Here is a 14,661-nt window from a genome sequence, read left to right as displayed (position 1 = left end):
AGGGAGGAAGGAAGGAAGAAAAGAAGGAAGGAAGGAAGGAAGGAAGGAAGGAAGGAAGGAAGGAAGGAAGGAAGGAAAAAAGGAAGGAAGGAAAAAAGGAAGGAAGGAAAAAAGGAAGGGAGGGAGGAGGGCTTACAGGGTGCCGGCTGCTGTCAAACGAGGTGCTGAAGCCGGCCGACACTTTCAAGAGCTTCACCACCAGTTCAGCCGCCGGTTCCTTGGCCAGAAGGATGGAGGGGGAGTAGTGGCTATTGAAGTAACCGAGGATGCTCTGATAGGAGGCCATGTTGACATGCTGCCAGGGAAGGGAGCTGGCCTGGCCCAGGAGGTTGAGCAGTGGAGATTGCTGGAGAAGAGAGAAGAGAAAGGGGCATTTCACTCACGGCCCTTTCGGCCATCCATTTGCAATCGCAATTGTCACCAGAAGTTCAGTCAGAAGTTTCAACCAGAGGCCTGGTGGCGCAGGGGTTAGAGTGCAGCATTGCAGACAAACTCTGCCCACAATCTGGAGTTCGATCCTAACGAGGCTCAAGGTTGACTCAGCCTTCCGTCCTTCCGAGGTCGGTAAAATGAGGACCCAGACTGTTGGCGGGCAAGATGCTGATTTTCTAAACCACTTAAGAGAGGGCTGTAAAGCACTACGAAGCGGTGATCACCTTTTCAGCTCACGACATCTTCACACCAGCGAATTGGCTCCAGGTGGACTGGGGGGGGCACTGGGGTGGGGCCAAAGAGATCAAGAACTAGAATAGAATAGAGCTGGACTAGAAGACCTCCAAGGTCCCTTCCAGCGCTATTCTATTCTGTTCTGTTCTGTTCTATTCCATCCCATAATTCTATTCTATTCTGTTCTGTTCTGTTCTATTCCATCCCATAATTCTATTCTGTTCTGTTGTGTTCTGTTGTTCTATGTTCTATTCTATTCTATTCATATGTCATTCTATTCCATTCTATTCTATTCTGTTCTATATTCCAATATCCATTCCATTCCATTCTATTTTATTCTATTTTATTCTAATTCTATTCTATTTATTCTATTCTATTCTAATTCTATTCTACTATTATATATTTTATTCTATTCTATCCTATCCTATATTCCATTCCATATTTTCTATTCTATTCTATTCTATTCTATTCTATTCTATTCTATTCTATTTCTATTCTACTATTATATATTCTATTCTATCCTATCCTATCCTATATTCCATTCCATATTTTCTATTCTATTCTATTCTATTCTATTCTATTCTATTCTATTCTATTATATTCTATTCTATTCTATTCTATTCTATTCTATATTCTATCCTATGCTATATTCCATTCCATATTTTCTATTCCATTCCATTCCATTCTATTCTATTCTATTCTATTCTATTCTATTCTATTCTATTCTATTCTATTCTATTCTATTCTATTCTATTCTATTCTATTCTATTCTATTCTATTCTATTCCATTCCATTCCATTCCATTCCATTCCATTCCATTCCATTCCATTCCATTCCATATTTTCTTTTCTATTCCATTCCATTCCATTCCATATTTTCTATTCTATTCTATTCTATTCTATTCTATTCTATTCTATTCTATTCTATTCTATTCCATTCCATCCCATCCTAATTAACAACTGAGAGATACACACAACCAGGCAGCCTATAAATACAACGGCTCAAACAGCCCAGCGCACACACGCTGGAGAGAGAGAGAATATCCCTGCAGGACGAGCCCAAAAGCTGAGAAGAATAAACTTTTGGTCCTGCTAACCGACTCAGATTGGATCCTGCAACCTCGTCCTGGGACAGGTGTTATTTGGCCTCTTTCGAGAGGAACATCTTTGCCCCCACGGAGACTCCATCGATTGTGTCTCGGAAGCCACCAGGAGTCAAGCCTTTCCCCTCACCTCTTTGGTGACAAGCTCTTCCTCTTTGGCCAGCAGGACCACCATGTAGAGCAGGCAGACGATCAGGCTGTGGGTGTCCGGGGGTGGGGCGGGATCCCAGGCGTCAGCGAGGGCACTGACCCAGTTGACCTCACACAGCACCGAGCCCAAGAAGAGGAAGCAACTCTTGGGGCTGCCTCTTTCTACCTGGGACAAAAAAACAGGAAAAAGGAAGGGAGGGAGGGAGGGAGGACGGATGAAAAGGGGAATGGGAAGATGGAAGGAAGGAAGGAAGGAAGGAAGGAGGGAGGGAGAGAAGGAAGGAAGGAAGGTTAGAAAGACGGAGAGAGGGAGGAACAGAAGAAAGAAGGAGTGAAAGGGGAAGGAAAGAAGAAAGGGAGGGAGGGATGAAAGAGAGACAAGAGGGAGGAAGGGAGGGAGGGGAGAGGGACGGAGGAATGGAAGAAGGAAAGAAGGAGTGAAAGAAGGGGAATGAAAGGGTGAAAGGGGAAGGAAAGAAGGAAGGAAGGAGGGAGGGAGGAATGAAAGAGGGACAAGAGGGAGAGAGGGAGGAGGAATGGAAGAAGGAAAGAAGGAGTGAAAGAACGGGAAGGAAGGGGTGAAAGGGGGAAGGAAGGAAGGAAGGAAGGAAGGAAGGAAGGACAGGAGGAAGGAAGGAAGGAATGAAAGAAGGACAACAGCGAGGGAGGGAGGGGAGGAAGAGGAAGGAAGACCCTCAGACCTTCATCCTCCCGTCCCTCTGATTTTCTACTCGGCTCCTCTTTCCAAGCACCCTTTTCCACCACCACCAAGCCTTGCTGGACTGGTTTTTCCCCCCTATATTCCAGGGACAGGTCCCCAAACAAAAGAGATTAGAAAAGGGCCTGGGAGGATCGGCAGAAGCAAGAACGAAGCCGGGATCTTAAGAGAGCCCCCCCCCCCATTCCTTCCTCCCCACCTTCCCCCTCTCCTGGCCAGCCGGGAGGAGCAGCTACCTTAAAGAATTTCTCCATCAGGTGCTGATCCGGGTGAACCTCCTTCCAAGGCAGGCGGCCCAACTCCGTGTGGAAGAGGTGCAGGACGTGCTCCGGCATTTTGGGCGCCGTGTACGACTCGCTGTAGTGCATGACGAGGAGCCAGAGGACTCCCGGGTCGCTGGGAAGAACCTTGTCTAATAAAAGAGAGATTTTTTTAAAAAAGAGAGAGAGAACGAACAGGAAAAAGCGAAAGCAGCCTTGGAGGAATCTAAAGGCACACACACACACACACAAAAAATTCACAAGAAGGACCCTCCGAATACGACAAGGGGTCTTTCCGAACCCTCTCCGTATTGAGGGAAGGAGACTTAAAAGATGGTGGGGATGGTGGGACCTTAATAATAATAATAATAATAATAATAATAATAATAATAATAATAATAATAATAGTGATGATGATGATGATGATAATAATAATAATAATAGTGATGATGATGATGATGATGATGATGATAATAACAATAACAATAACAATAACAATAATAATAATAATAATAATAATAATAATAATAATAATAATAATAATAATAATAATAATAATAATAAAGTTGGAAGGGATCTTGGAGGTCATCTAATCCAACCCCCTGCTCAGGCAGGAGACCCTAGACCATTCCAGACAAATGACTGTCCAGTCTCTTCTTAAAAACTTCCAGTGTTGGAGCCTTCACAGTTTCTGGAGGCAGGTTGTTCCACTGGTTAATTGTCCTCACTGTCAGGAAGTTTCTCCTTAGTTCTAGGTTGCTTCTCTCCTTGATGAGTTTCCATCGGTTGCTTCTTGTCCTGCCTTCAGGCGCTTTGGAGAATAGCTTGACTCCCTCTTCTTTGGGGCAGCCCCTGAGATACTGGAAGACTGCTATCCTGTCCCCCCTCGTCCTTCTCTTCATTAGACTAGACATTCCCAATTCCAGCAACCGTTCCTTATATGTTTTAGCCTCCAGTCCCCTGATCATCTTTGTTGCTCTTCTCTGTACTCTTTCTAGAGTGTCAACATCTTTTTTACATCGTGGTGACCAAAACTGGATGCAATATTCCAAGTGTGGCCTTACTAAGGCATTGTAAAGTGGTATTAACCCTTCACCTGATCTTGATTCTATCCCTCTGTTGATGCAGCCTAGCACTGTGTTGGCCTTTTTGGCAGCTGCAGCACACGGCTGGCTCCTATTTAAGGGATTGTCCACTAGGACTCCGAGATCCCTCTCACAGTTACTACTATTGAGCCAGGTACCCCCTACACTATACTTCACCCAGAACTTCCCTGAAAGACCTCACCAGGTGGGAATTTGGGGAGGTGTCGTCCTGCTACTTCCAGGTTGGAAAGGCTAAATTAGAGGGGATAATCAATAAGAGGAGAATATTTCTGGTTTAGGTTTGAACTGTGGGGGTCCTTGGTGCCCTCTGAGTTCAGTGGGCTTTTTTTTTTTTTTGGGCAGACGTTTCATGACCAAGCTAGGTAACATCATCAGAGCTAAGACTCAACTAGCACTGATGTTGTTACCTAGTTTGGTAATGAAACGTTTGCAAGAAAGTAATCGGGTTCAGAGAGTGCCGAGGACCCCACAGTCTTCTTCCTCCCCTCCTCCTTTCCCCCCTCTTCCTCCTTTTCTCCCCTCCCTCCCTCCCTTCTAGCACTGATGATGTTACCTAGTTTGGCAATGAAACGTCTGCAAGAAAGCAATCAAGTTCAGAGACCACCGAGGACCCCACAATCCTCTTCCTCTCCTCCTCCTCCCTCTCTCCCTTATAGCACTGATGCTGTTACATAGTATGGCAAGGAAACACACGCAAAAAAGCAATCAAGTTCACAGAGCGCCCAGGACCCCACAGTCCTCCCCCTCCTCCTCTTCCCAAACGCCCCTCCCTTCTAACATGGATGACGTCGCCTATCTTGGTAACGAAACGTCTGCAAAAACAAAACAAAAAAACCAAGCCGTCGAGTTCAGAGAGCGCCAAGGACCCCTGAAAAGGGGATAAGTTTCCAATCTTCTTACCTTTAAAACTTTTGTGTAGGAGGTCTACGCTGGATGCAAACAACTCCACCATTGTCGACGAAAGAGAGGCGTCACTTTCCAGCCAGGGATAGCAGCGATGTTTGCTTTCCAGACAGACAGACAGACAGAGGGAGACAGAGACAGATCAGCACCAACTTTAGCTAAATGGCTGCTTCCCCCAATTCCAGCATTAATTGAACTCTGCTTTAGGCAACTGGCTGTAGACTCAAAGAATGCAGCGGATGGAAGGAGCAACAGCCCCTTAGCACTCAGACTTATATGCCGCTTCGCAGTGCTTTACAGCCCTCTCTAAGCGGTTTACAGACTCAGCAGATTGTCCTCAACAATCTGGGACCTCATTTTACTGACCCTGGAAGGATGGGAGGCTGAGTCAATCTTGAGCCAGCCAGGATCGAACTTGAAACGGTGGGCAGAGTTAGCCTGCAATGCTGCATTCTAACCACTGCGCCACCATGGCTCTTACCTAGTGATTTATAACTAGGTGCCAATAGCACGTAGACTTATATGCTGCCCTAAACTTTACAGCCCTCTCTAAGTGTAATAATAATAATAGTAATAATAGTAATAATAGTAATAATAATAATAATAATAATAATAATAATAATAATAAGTTGGAAGGGACCTTGGAGGTCTTCTAGTCCAGCCCCTGCTCAAGCAGGAGACCCTGTACCATTTCAATCAACCAATCAATCAGAATAGAGCTGGAAGGGACCTTGGAGGTCATCTAGTCCAGCCCCTGGTCAAGCAGGAGACCCTGTACCATTTCAATCAATCAATCAATCAGAATAGAGCTGGAAGGCACCTTGGAGGTCTTCTAGTCCAACCCCCTGCTCAAGCAGGAAACTCTATACCATATCAATCAATCAATCAATCAATCAATCAGAACAATGCTGGAAGGGACCTTGGAGGTCTTCCAGTCCAACCCCTGCTCAAACAGGAAACTCTATACCATTTCAATCAATCAATCAATCAGAACAGAGCTGGAAGGGACCTTGGAGGTCATCTAGTCCGACCCCCTGCTCAGGCAGGAAACTCTATACCATTTCAATCAATCAATCAATCAATCAGAACAATGCTGGAAGGGACCTTGGAGGACATCTAGTCCGACCCCCTGCTCAGGCAGGAGACCCTACACCATTGCAGACAAATGGTTGTCCAAGTCTCTTCTTAAAAACCTCCCGTGTTGGAGCACCCACAACTTCTGGAGGCAAGTGGTCCCACTAATATGTTGTGACTATTTCAGCCCACCATGACGGCCCCTTTCTGAGGGCACCAAGGACACGTGCTTAAAATTTCCAGTGTGTCCACCATCCGGCCAAACAGGTGGAGATCCCAGGTTCAGTTCTATTTCCTTTAACCTCCTAAACAGCTTCCCCGCTTACCTCGTTTCTTCTCCCTCTAAAACCTCAAGCCACGGCTTGAAGAGTTGAATGGTCACTAGAAATAGAGAATGCAAAGCTGAAAAGAAGAGAGAGAGAGAGAGAGAGAGAGAGAAAGACTTCTAGTGAAATGCTTCCAACTGCACATGTTCAACTTTTTTTTAATGGAATTCAAAAAGGTCAACACAGGAGCAGATAAAAATTTCTCCTAGCTTTCTTTTCTCTGTTGCCAAACAAGCCTGTCTTACTTTCATGAGAATAAACCTTGAGTTGACACAAGGCTTACTCTTACCATTAGGCAGAATGCACGATCTGCCTGGTTTTTATATTTATAATTGTTTTGATCTCGATCTCTCTCTCTCTTTTTTTTTTTAAACTACATCGTAAGCCACCCAGAATCTCTTCGAACAGCGAAGACGGGCGGTGTGTAAATTTAATAAACAAGCAACCAAACAAATAAAGCAGGGCTTTTCAACCAGTGGTAGGGGTACCTCCTGTGGTACATGGGCACCTGGCAGGTGGTACGCGACCATCCTAGGAAAGTGGTAGCGGGGGAGGGGAATGAGCTGAACCAGTAGCAGCACCGCACAAGCCTGAGCGAGAGACGGCTGGAGCTGCAGGGCTGTCAGGGCTCAGCGGAAGCGCCAGGATCAGTGCCGCTTTCCAGCTGATCGGCGCTTCTTCGGGACTGTCTGGGCTCAGCGGAAGCGCCAGGATCAGCGGAAGCGCCAGGATCAGTGCCAGGCTGGAGTTCGGCGCTGATCCTGACGCTTGTGCTGAGCCCAGAAGAAGCGCCGATCAGCTGGAATGTTGCAGCCTCTCCAGGGTCTTGTGATTGACATTCAGAGGCTTGGCAAGTGATTCATATTTATGACGGTCACAGTGTCCCAGGGTCATGTGAAGCGACCAGAACCTGCTGCAACCACCCAGCAGACAGGGGGGGGGAATAAAAACCAAACACCCCCCCACCCCACCCCTGCTGCCAATCCTCAACAGAAATGCTCACAACAATGAAAACCTCGGACAGGAGGAAGAGCGCCGCCGGGCGGGCAGGCAGGCGTCTTGCTCGGCTGTGGCTTGTGGGGCACTTTTTTCAGTGCCATTGTAACTTCGAACAGTCACTAAGCGAACTGTTGTAAGTCGAGGACTACCTGTACTTTATCACTTTTTTCATTTTGGGGGGGGTCATCAAGTTTTTGACACCTTGCTAGGCGACTGGTGGTACTCGGATATTGCCATATCCTAAAAGCGGTACAATGGGTGAAAAGGTTGAAAAGCCCTGAAATAAAGGACACAGACGCACAATAAATCTGGAACCGAAATTTGGGCAGATTCTTGAACTCCTGGCCAGGATCAGTTTATGAGATTCCATAAACATTTATGGAGATTCTTGTCCCAAAAGGTGCTTTTTTCGCACGAGGAAACTGGACGTTCTTTGTTTTTCTTTGAAGACGTTTCGCTTCTCATCCAAAAGAAGCTTCTTCCGCTCTGACTGGAATGGAGGGGAATGGAAAGATTTATACTCCTTGCAGACAGCTGGTCATTTGCCTTCTTTTAGAGCAGGGGTAGTCAACCTTGGCTCTTTGATGACTCGTGGACTTCAATTCCCAGAATTCCTGAGCCAGCTTAGCTGGCTCAGGAATTCTGGGAGTTGAAGTCCACGAGTCATCAAAGAGCCAAGGTTGACCACCCCTGTTTTAGAGAGTCGTTGAGGCCACTTGGAGGTTTGTCTGTGTCCTCAGGATCACCCGAGTGGTGCAAATGGCTGCGGAGCCTTCTTGGCTGTGCAAGGAGTATAAATTCTTCCATTCCCCACCATCCTTTTTCTTGAGCACAGGTTCTCCTCAGGGCTGCGTCCTACGTCCGCCGCCGTTCACCTTGTTTTTTTTTTATATAAATTTTTTTTATTATTTTGAATTAAACAACAAATACAAATGATGCATCTACAAACACCACAAAAGAAAAAAGATTTTTACTCAAAATATTTCCGAATACTCCCGGCAGTCCCCGCCTTGCCTCCACCCTTATCCACTTTCCCTCTCTTTCCTCCCCCTCACCCCACAACCTCTCCTCTTTCCTCCTACCACTCTACATCCCTTTCGCCGTCTAACCACCACATCGAGTGCAATTTGGGGAACCTGCCGGGAATATCCTCTTATTATTACAATTCCATTATATACTTATAATTATTTACTACATCAATTTATAATTTCCCCTTAGACCCCTCCCCTCCCCGACTTCCCAGAACTAAAACAGGATTCAACACCTCATAAAGCAATCAGTTTAAAAAAAAAAACTTTAACTCAAATAATTAAAAAACAAAAAACAAAAATTAGACTCCATTTTAACTCAAAACTCGCCGCCGTTCACCTTGTTGACCCGTGACTGTTGTGCTAGGTTTGCCACCAACCATATTGTGAAGTTTATGGATGATACAACACTACTGGGCCTTATTCGTGACGACAATGAGGGTGCTTACCGCAAGGAGGTCGAGGGTTTGGTGAACTGGTGTGAGGAGAACGGACTAGTTTTAAATACTGGGAAAAACCCAACATTTGTCGATGTCAGAAAAGGCAGGCATGGCCGCGCTCCTCTGTGCGTTAATGATTCACCTGTGGAGATGGTTACCAGTATCAAATTCTTGGGTGTGCAGCTAACGAGTAGGCTGGCTTGGTCGCTCAACAGTGAGACACTGGTGAAGCGGACACAGCAGCGCCTACATTTTCTGTGTCACCTGAGAAAAGCACGTCTTCTTTCCCCTGTCCTGACCACTTTCTACAGGGGGACGATCGAGAGCATCCTGTCATACGGCATCACAGTCTGCTTTGGGAGCATCCCTGCTTCAGACAGGAAGGTGATGCAGAGAGTGGTGAGGACGGCAGAAAAGATCATCGGCAGTTCCCTCCCTCCCATCCAGGACACGGCACAGAAGCGTTGCTTGAGCAGGGTCCACAGGACAGTCTGGGACAGTACACACTCTCTCCACAACCTGTTTTCCTTTGTTACCTTCTGGGGGAGAGGAGGAGGGGGCTCCGTGGTATCCGAAGCAGAACATCCAGATTCAGTCACAGTTTTGTCCCTTACAGTATCAGCCTTGGGAACTCTCAAGCTTCCTCCTTCCGTTATGTATTCAAGATGGACAGTGATTAATATTTATATATCACTTATATGTAAGGGTGTAAGTCTATACGTATGTTGTATATAGGATGTTTTAAATGTGTGTTATGTATGTGTACACTTAAGAGGAAGCAACTAAATTTCATTTTTAATGTGTGCCGTTGTGCCCACAGTAAAAATGACAATTAAGGTTATCTATCTATCTATCTATCTATCTATCTATCTATCTATCTATCTATCTATCTATCTATCTATCTATCTATCTATCTCTATCTACCTATCTCTATCTATTTCTATCTATTATTTCTATCTATCAAATCTATTTCTATCTATTTCTATCTATTATTTCTATCTATCTATCTATCTATCTATCTATCTATCTATCTATCTATCTCTATTATTTCTATCTATCATATCTATCTACCTACCTACCCACCTATCATCTATCTGTCTGCCTGTCTATCTGTCTCTATCTCTATTTCTATCAACCATTTGCTATCATTCTTTTCTTTTCTTTCTATGTGTATCTATCTATCTATCTATCTATCTATCTATCTATCTATCTATCTATCTATTTCTATTATTTCTATCTATCATATCTATCTATCTACCTACCTACCCACCTATCATCTATCTATCTGTCTGCCTGTCTGCCTGTCTATCTGTCTCTATTTCTATCAACCATTTGCTATCATTCTTTTCTTTTCTTTCTATGTGTATCTATCTATCTATCTATCATCTATCATCTATCTCTATCTCTCTATCTAGTCAGAGCTGAAGAAGCTGAGAAGTGAAACGTCTTCAAAGAAAAAGAAGGAACTCCAATTGCCTCGTGTTCGTTGGGAGATTCAATGAAGCGTGACAACGATCAGCACACCAAACTACTTCCGCTGCATGATTACCTTCAAACACCCTGTTGCTGCCTACGGGCTCCCGTGACAAGCTGTCCATTTTTGAGTCAATTAGACGGTGGAGCAGATACTGCATCAGACGCCTGACATGAGCCACGTAAGGTGCCCACTTGGAAAACAGTCCGAAACTTCGATAGTCTTGAGAAGACAACCGCAGTTTGAGGAAGTAGTTGGACAACCACTCTATGGTCTCCATGACCTGGGAAGAAAAGAAGAAAACTTCAGGTAGACATTAGCTGTGGGGTGACAGCTACTCACCCGGACCCAACTCATTAGCGACGGACTTACATGGCTAATCCAGCCATGATGGGTAATTCTTTTGCGGTACGTGCCCAAAATGCTGCAACACTGGAAGTTTTTAAGAAGAGACTGGACACCCATTTGTTGCAACGGTCGCAAGCGTGAAAAACAGTCATCAGTCACGTTTGTCAGTGCCGTTGTAACTTCCAACGGTCACTAAACAAACTCTTGTAAGTCAAGGACTCTCTGTGGTTGACTTAGGATGACTTATGACCTATTTCGTAACCCCTGGCTGGAATTTTACAATCTTTTTTTTTTTCCTGCTCTTTCCCTATTTACTATTAAATTCTGGACAGTCTCAGATGGTATTGTAAGTGAACCTGTTCACACAGGTTGCTCACCTGTTCAGGTGATAAAATTGGCTCTGTTTTTTTTTCTTTTTTCAAATCTACAGTTGTGGCCAAAATTGTGGAAAACCTTTTGGGAAAAGTGTACAATAGAAATGCCACCTTTGGTTAAGTTTCCACCCATTTTTCTTCTAATTTCTTTATAACTGTAGCCTTGTTCACTTAATAATATTATTTTGCATCGCTTTCTGGGCGACCTGTCAACTCTTTGCACCATTACTTTAATTTTATTACATTTTACAAGCTCACTAAAGGAAAGAACACAAAAAAACCCCAACCAACTTGACCGCAATCTCATAACACACTGACAAATGTCCTCCTCTCAGCTTCAATACAGGACATCAATAACTGAATCGTACCGTGATCTGATTGGCTCATTGCCAAAACAAGATGACACCTGATTGGCTCTCTAAACACTCGTGCTCATTGGCTGCAATCAGGTGAAGGAAAGCTACCTGAGATCAACCTAAGCAAGATGTGCTTCCTTTTTCTGGTTATTTGGCTACAACTTTTCATAGACTACAGTACAGATAATTGAACAAACTTGGTTGCATTACATTCTTCATTAAATTATCTTTCCATTGATATATAATTTTATGGTACTCCAAAAAAAGGGGTGTTATTAGCCACCAAACCTTCCACAATTTTGGCCACTACTGTAATTTAGTTTGATTTAGTAATTTTATGTAATTATCTTCTTTTATCGTTCCAGGTCTTGCTGTTAAGTATATTCCCAAATATTTAACTTTCTTAACTATTTGTAAGTCTATTTTTTCTGTCGGTTTGTGGTTTTTTTTGGGGTTTTTTTTTGCTTATCTGTAAGGTTTTTTTAACTACAACTTTGGGTTTTTTTTTCTCTGTTTATTTTCGATCCTGCTATTTCCCCAAATTCTTCTATCCTTTTCAATAGTTTAAGGGTTGTCTCCAGCGGTTCTTCTAAACTGAATACTATTAAATCCCGGACAGTCTAAGGTGGTATTTGTAACCGAACCTGCGTACACGGGTTGCTCACCTGTTCAGGTGATAAAATTGGCTCCGTGGAAGGCTGCAGGGGGAGGCTTGGGTCAGCCATTTCTTTCCTTCCGTTTTCCTTTGCTGGGATGGAGCTGGGGCAGCCCAAAGCTTTCAGAGATGTTTTCCAACAGTCAGGGCTAAGGAGCTGATCTGAAGAACCTGAGCAGAAAATTCAAACCAAAATTAAAAGTTTCACTCTTAGCTTTGCATCCCCTTCATTATATAGCCGTGTTCCAATATCCCAGGGGCTGCCCCAGAGAAGAGGGAGTCAAGCTATTCTCCAAGGCGCCTGAAGGCAGGACAAGGAGCAACGGGTGGAAGCTAACCAAGGAGAGAAGCAATCTGGAACTAAGGAGAAACTTCCTGACAGTGAGAACAATTAATGTGGAACAGCATGCCTTCAGAAGCGGTGAATGCTCCAACACATGTGAAAGGCATGGTTTAAATTTTCTTCCTGGTAGCTGATTAAGCTAAAGGTTTTGTGTGTGTGTGTGTCTGTGTGTCTGTGTGTGTGTGAGAGAGAGAGAGAGAGAGAGAGAGGAGAGAGAAGAGAGAGAGAGAAAGGTTGCAAAAGGGAACAAGAGAAAGAAAGAAAGAAAGAAAGAAAGAAAGAGATGGGAGGGAAAGAAAGGAAGAGGAAGGAAGGAATAGAATATAGAATATAGAATATAGAATATAGAATATAGAACAGTGGTGGTGAACCTATGGTGCACGCGCGCCGTCGCCCCAGTCCTAGGCCTTCAGCTGGGTTTTATAAAACCTTTTCGCTTTAGGCCTCCACCGCTGAGTGCAAAAAAAAAAAAGGTTCAATCAATCAGTCAATTTCAACTTCTCACGGGGAAAAAAAAAGATCTTGCAAAGTTGGAATTGATGACCTCCAAGGTCCCTTCCAACTTTATTATTTTTATTATTATTATAACTTTTTAGTACCACCCAGTCTGCCGTTACCACGGCAGCCACCCAATGGGCCACGCCCACCTGGCACCCGACGATGCATAAGTGGGTTTTGGGTTGCAGTTTGGGCACTCGGTCTCTAAAAGGTTCGCCATCACTGATATAGAATATAGAATATAGAACGGAACAGAACAGGACAGGACAGAACAGAACAGAACAGAATAGAGTAAACAGAATAGAATAGAATAGAATAGAATAGAATAGAATAGAATAGAATAGAATAGAATAGAATAGAACAGAATAGAGTAAACAGGATAGAATAGAATAGAATAGAATAGAATAGAATAGAATAGAATAGAGTAAACAGAATAGAATAGAATAGAATAGAATAGAGTAAACAGAATAGAATAGAATAGAATAGAATAGAATAGAATAGAATAGAATAGAGTAAACAGGATAGAATAGAATAGAATAGAATAGAATAGAATAGAATAGAATAGAATAGAATAGAAAAGNATAATAGAATAGAATAGAATAGAATAGAATAGAATAGAATAGAATAGAATAGAATAGAATAGAGTAAACAGGATAGAATAGAATAGAATAGAATAGAATAAACAGGATAGAATAGAATAGAATAGAATAGAATAGAATAGAATAGAATAGAATAGAATAGAATAGAATAGAGTAAACAGGATAGAATAGAATAGAATAGAATAGAATAGAATAGAATAGAATAGAATAGAATAGAATAAACAGGATAGAATAGAATAGAATAGAATAGAATAGAATAGAATAGAATAGAATAGAATAGAATAGAATAGAATAGAATAGAATAGAATAGAGTAAACAGAATAGAATAGAATAGAATAGAATAGAATAGAATAGAATAGAATAGAATAGAATAGAAGCTGGAAGGGACCTTGGAGGTCTTCTAGTCCAGCACAGTTTCCGTCAACCTGGGCAACTTTTAAGATTTGTGGACTTCAACTCCCAGAGTTCCCCAGTTGAAGTCCATATGTCTTAAAGTTGCCCAGGTTGAGAAACACACCGGAATAATCCATCATCAAGACTTTTTTCCCGTTCTTAGTCGCTGAAGACGAGCCGTAAAAGTCGAGATGGTACTTACTTTGAAGGAGGAGCCTCAGAAAACTGCTGTAGTGGTCAGGGAACTGGTACTGGAGGAGACAAACCCAGTGTTTGCAGAAGATGGAAAAAGGCATTAAGCCGTCCTTCTCGGGCTCAAAGCCACAGGTCTTGAGGCCCACATGGATGGACTCCAAAAGCTGGCCACGCTCCGACAGGGCAGGTTTTGAACCCTGCAGCCATTCCAGGAGGTCAAACTGTGGGGTTTTTTGTAAAAAAAAAAAAAGGGGGGGGAGTGTTTGAGGTTGGGGAGAGAATTGGGAGGGGTGGGGGAGAGAGCAGTGAGGCTGATTAATTCCAAAAGAAAGAGGGCAGGTTAGAAATGTTCTACTTTGGGTCATAGAAGTCATTACGCTCACAACAATTTCCCACAAATCTAATGAGGAACTGGTCGTCCTTCTGCTGAATATTCACTGGCAGCGACTGAAGGGGGGGGGGGGAAGGGCCAAGAGGTGCAGAGAATTTGAAAAAGGAGAGATTATTTTTTTCCTGGATCCCCCCCCACCTGCCTGCAGGAGCAGGTGTTTTCCTTTTTAAAGTGTACTAATCTTATTTTAGGGTTTTGTACTTTGTTTCTATATGTCTAATCAAATAGTGACGGAGAAACAGAGTTGGGTGGATGGGTGGATG

General features: G+C 43.5%; 1 protein-coding gene across 1 annotated transcript in view; it reads right to left on the bottom strand.

Moving 5' to 3' along the window:
* EPG5 (ectopic P-granules autophagy protein 5 homolog) overlaps positions 1 to 14,661 on the bottom strand; it is a gene marked incomplete at its 5' end in the record, with an annotated part of 79,441 nt that overhangs the window by 12,175 nt on the left and 52,605 nt on the right. The window contains 8 exons of the mRNA XM_029286342.1: positions 137 to 346; positions 1,899 to 2,084; positions 2,873 to 3,048; positions 4,903 to 5,006; positions 6,306 to 6,381; positions 10,322 to 10,529; positions 11,990 to 12,150; positions 14,015 to 14,228. Coding sequence (XP_029142175.1) covers positions 137 to 346; positions 1,899 to 2,084; positions 2,873 to 3,048; positions 4,903 to 5,006; positions 6,306 to 6,381; positions 10,322 to 10,529; positions 11,990 to 12,150; positions 14,015 to 14,228 — 1,335 coding nt within the window. The remainder of the gene's footprint in view (positions 1 to 136; positions 347 to 1,898; positions 2,085 to 2,872; positions 3,049 to 4,902; positions 5,007 to 6,305; positions 6,382 to 10,321; positions 10,530 to 11,989; positions 12,151 to 14,014; positions 14,229 to 14,661) is intronic.

The sequence above is a fragment of the Protobothrops mucrosquamatus genome, unplaced genomic scaffold, assembly GCF_001527695.2.
Source record: "Protobothrops mucrosquamatus isolate PMUCROS unplaced genomic scaffold, P.Mucros_1.0 scaffold3365, whole genome shotgun sequence".
NCBI lineage: Eukaryota > Metazoa > Chordata > Lepidosauria > Squamata > Viperidae > Protobothrops > Protobothrops mucrosquamatus.
Note: the sequence above shows the minus strand (reverse complement) of the source record. Positions and strands in the feature narration are given on the sequence as shown.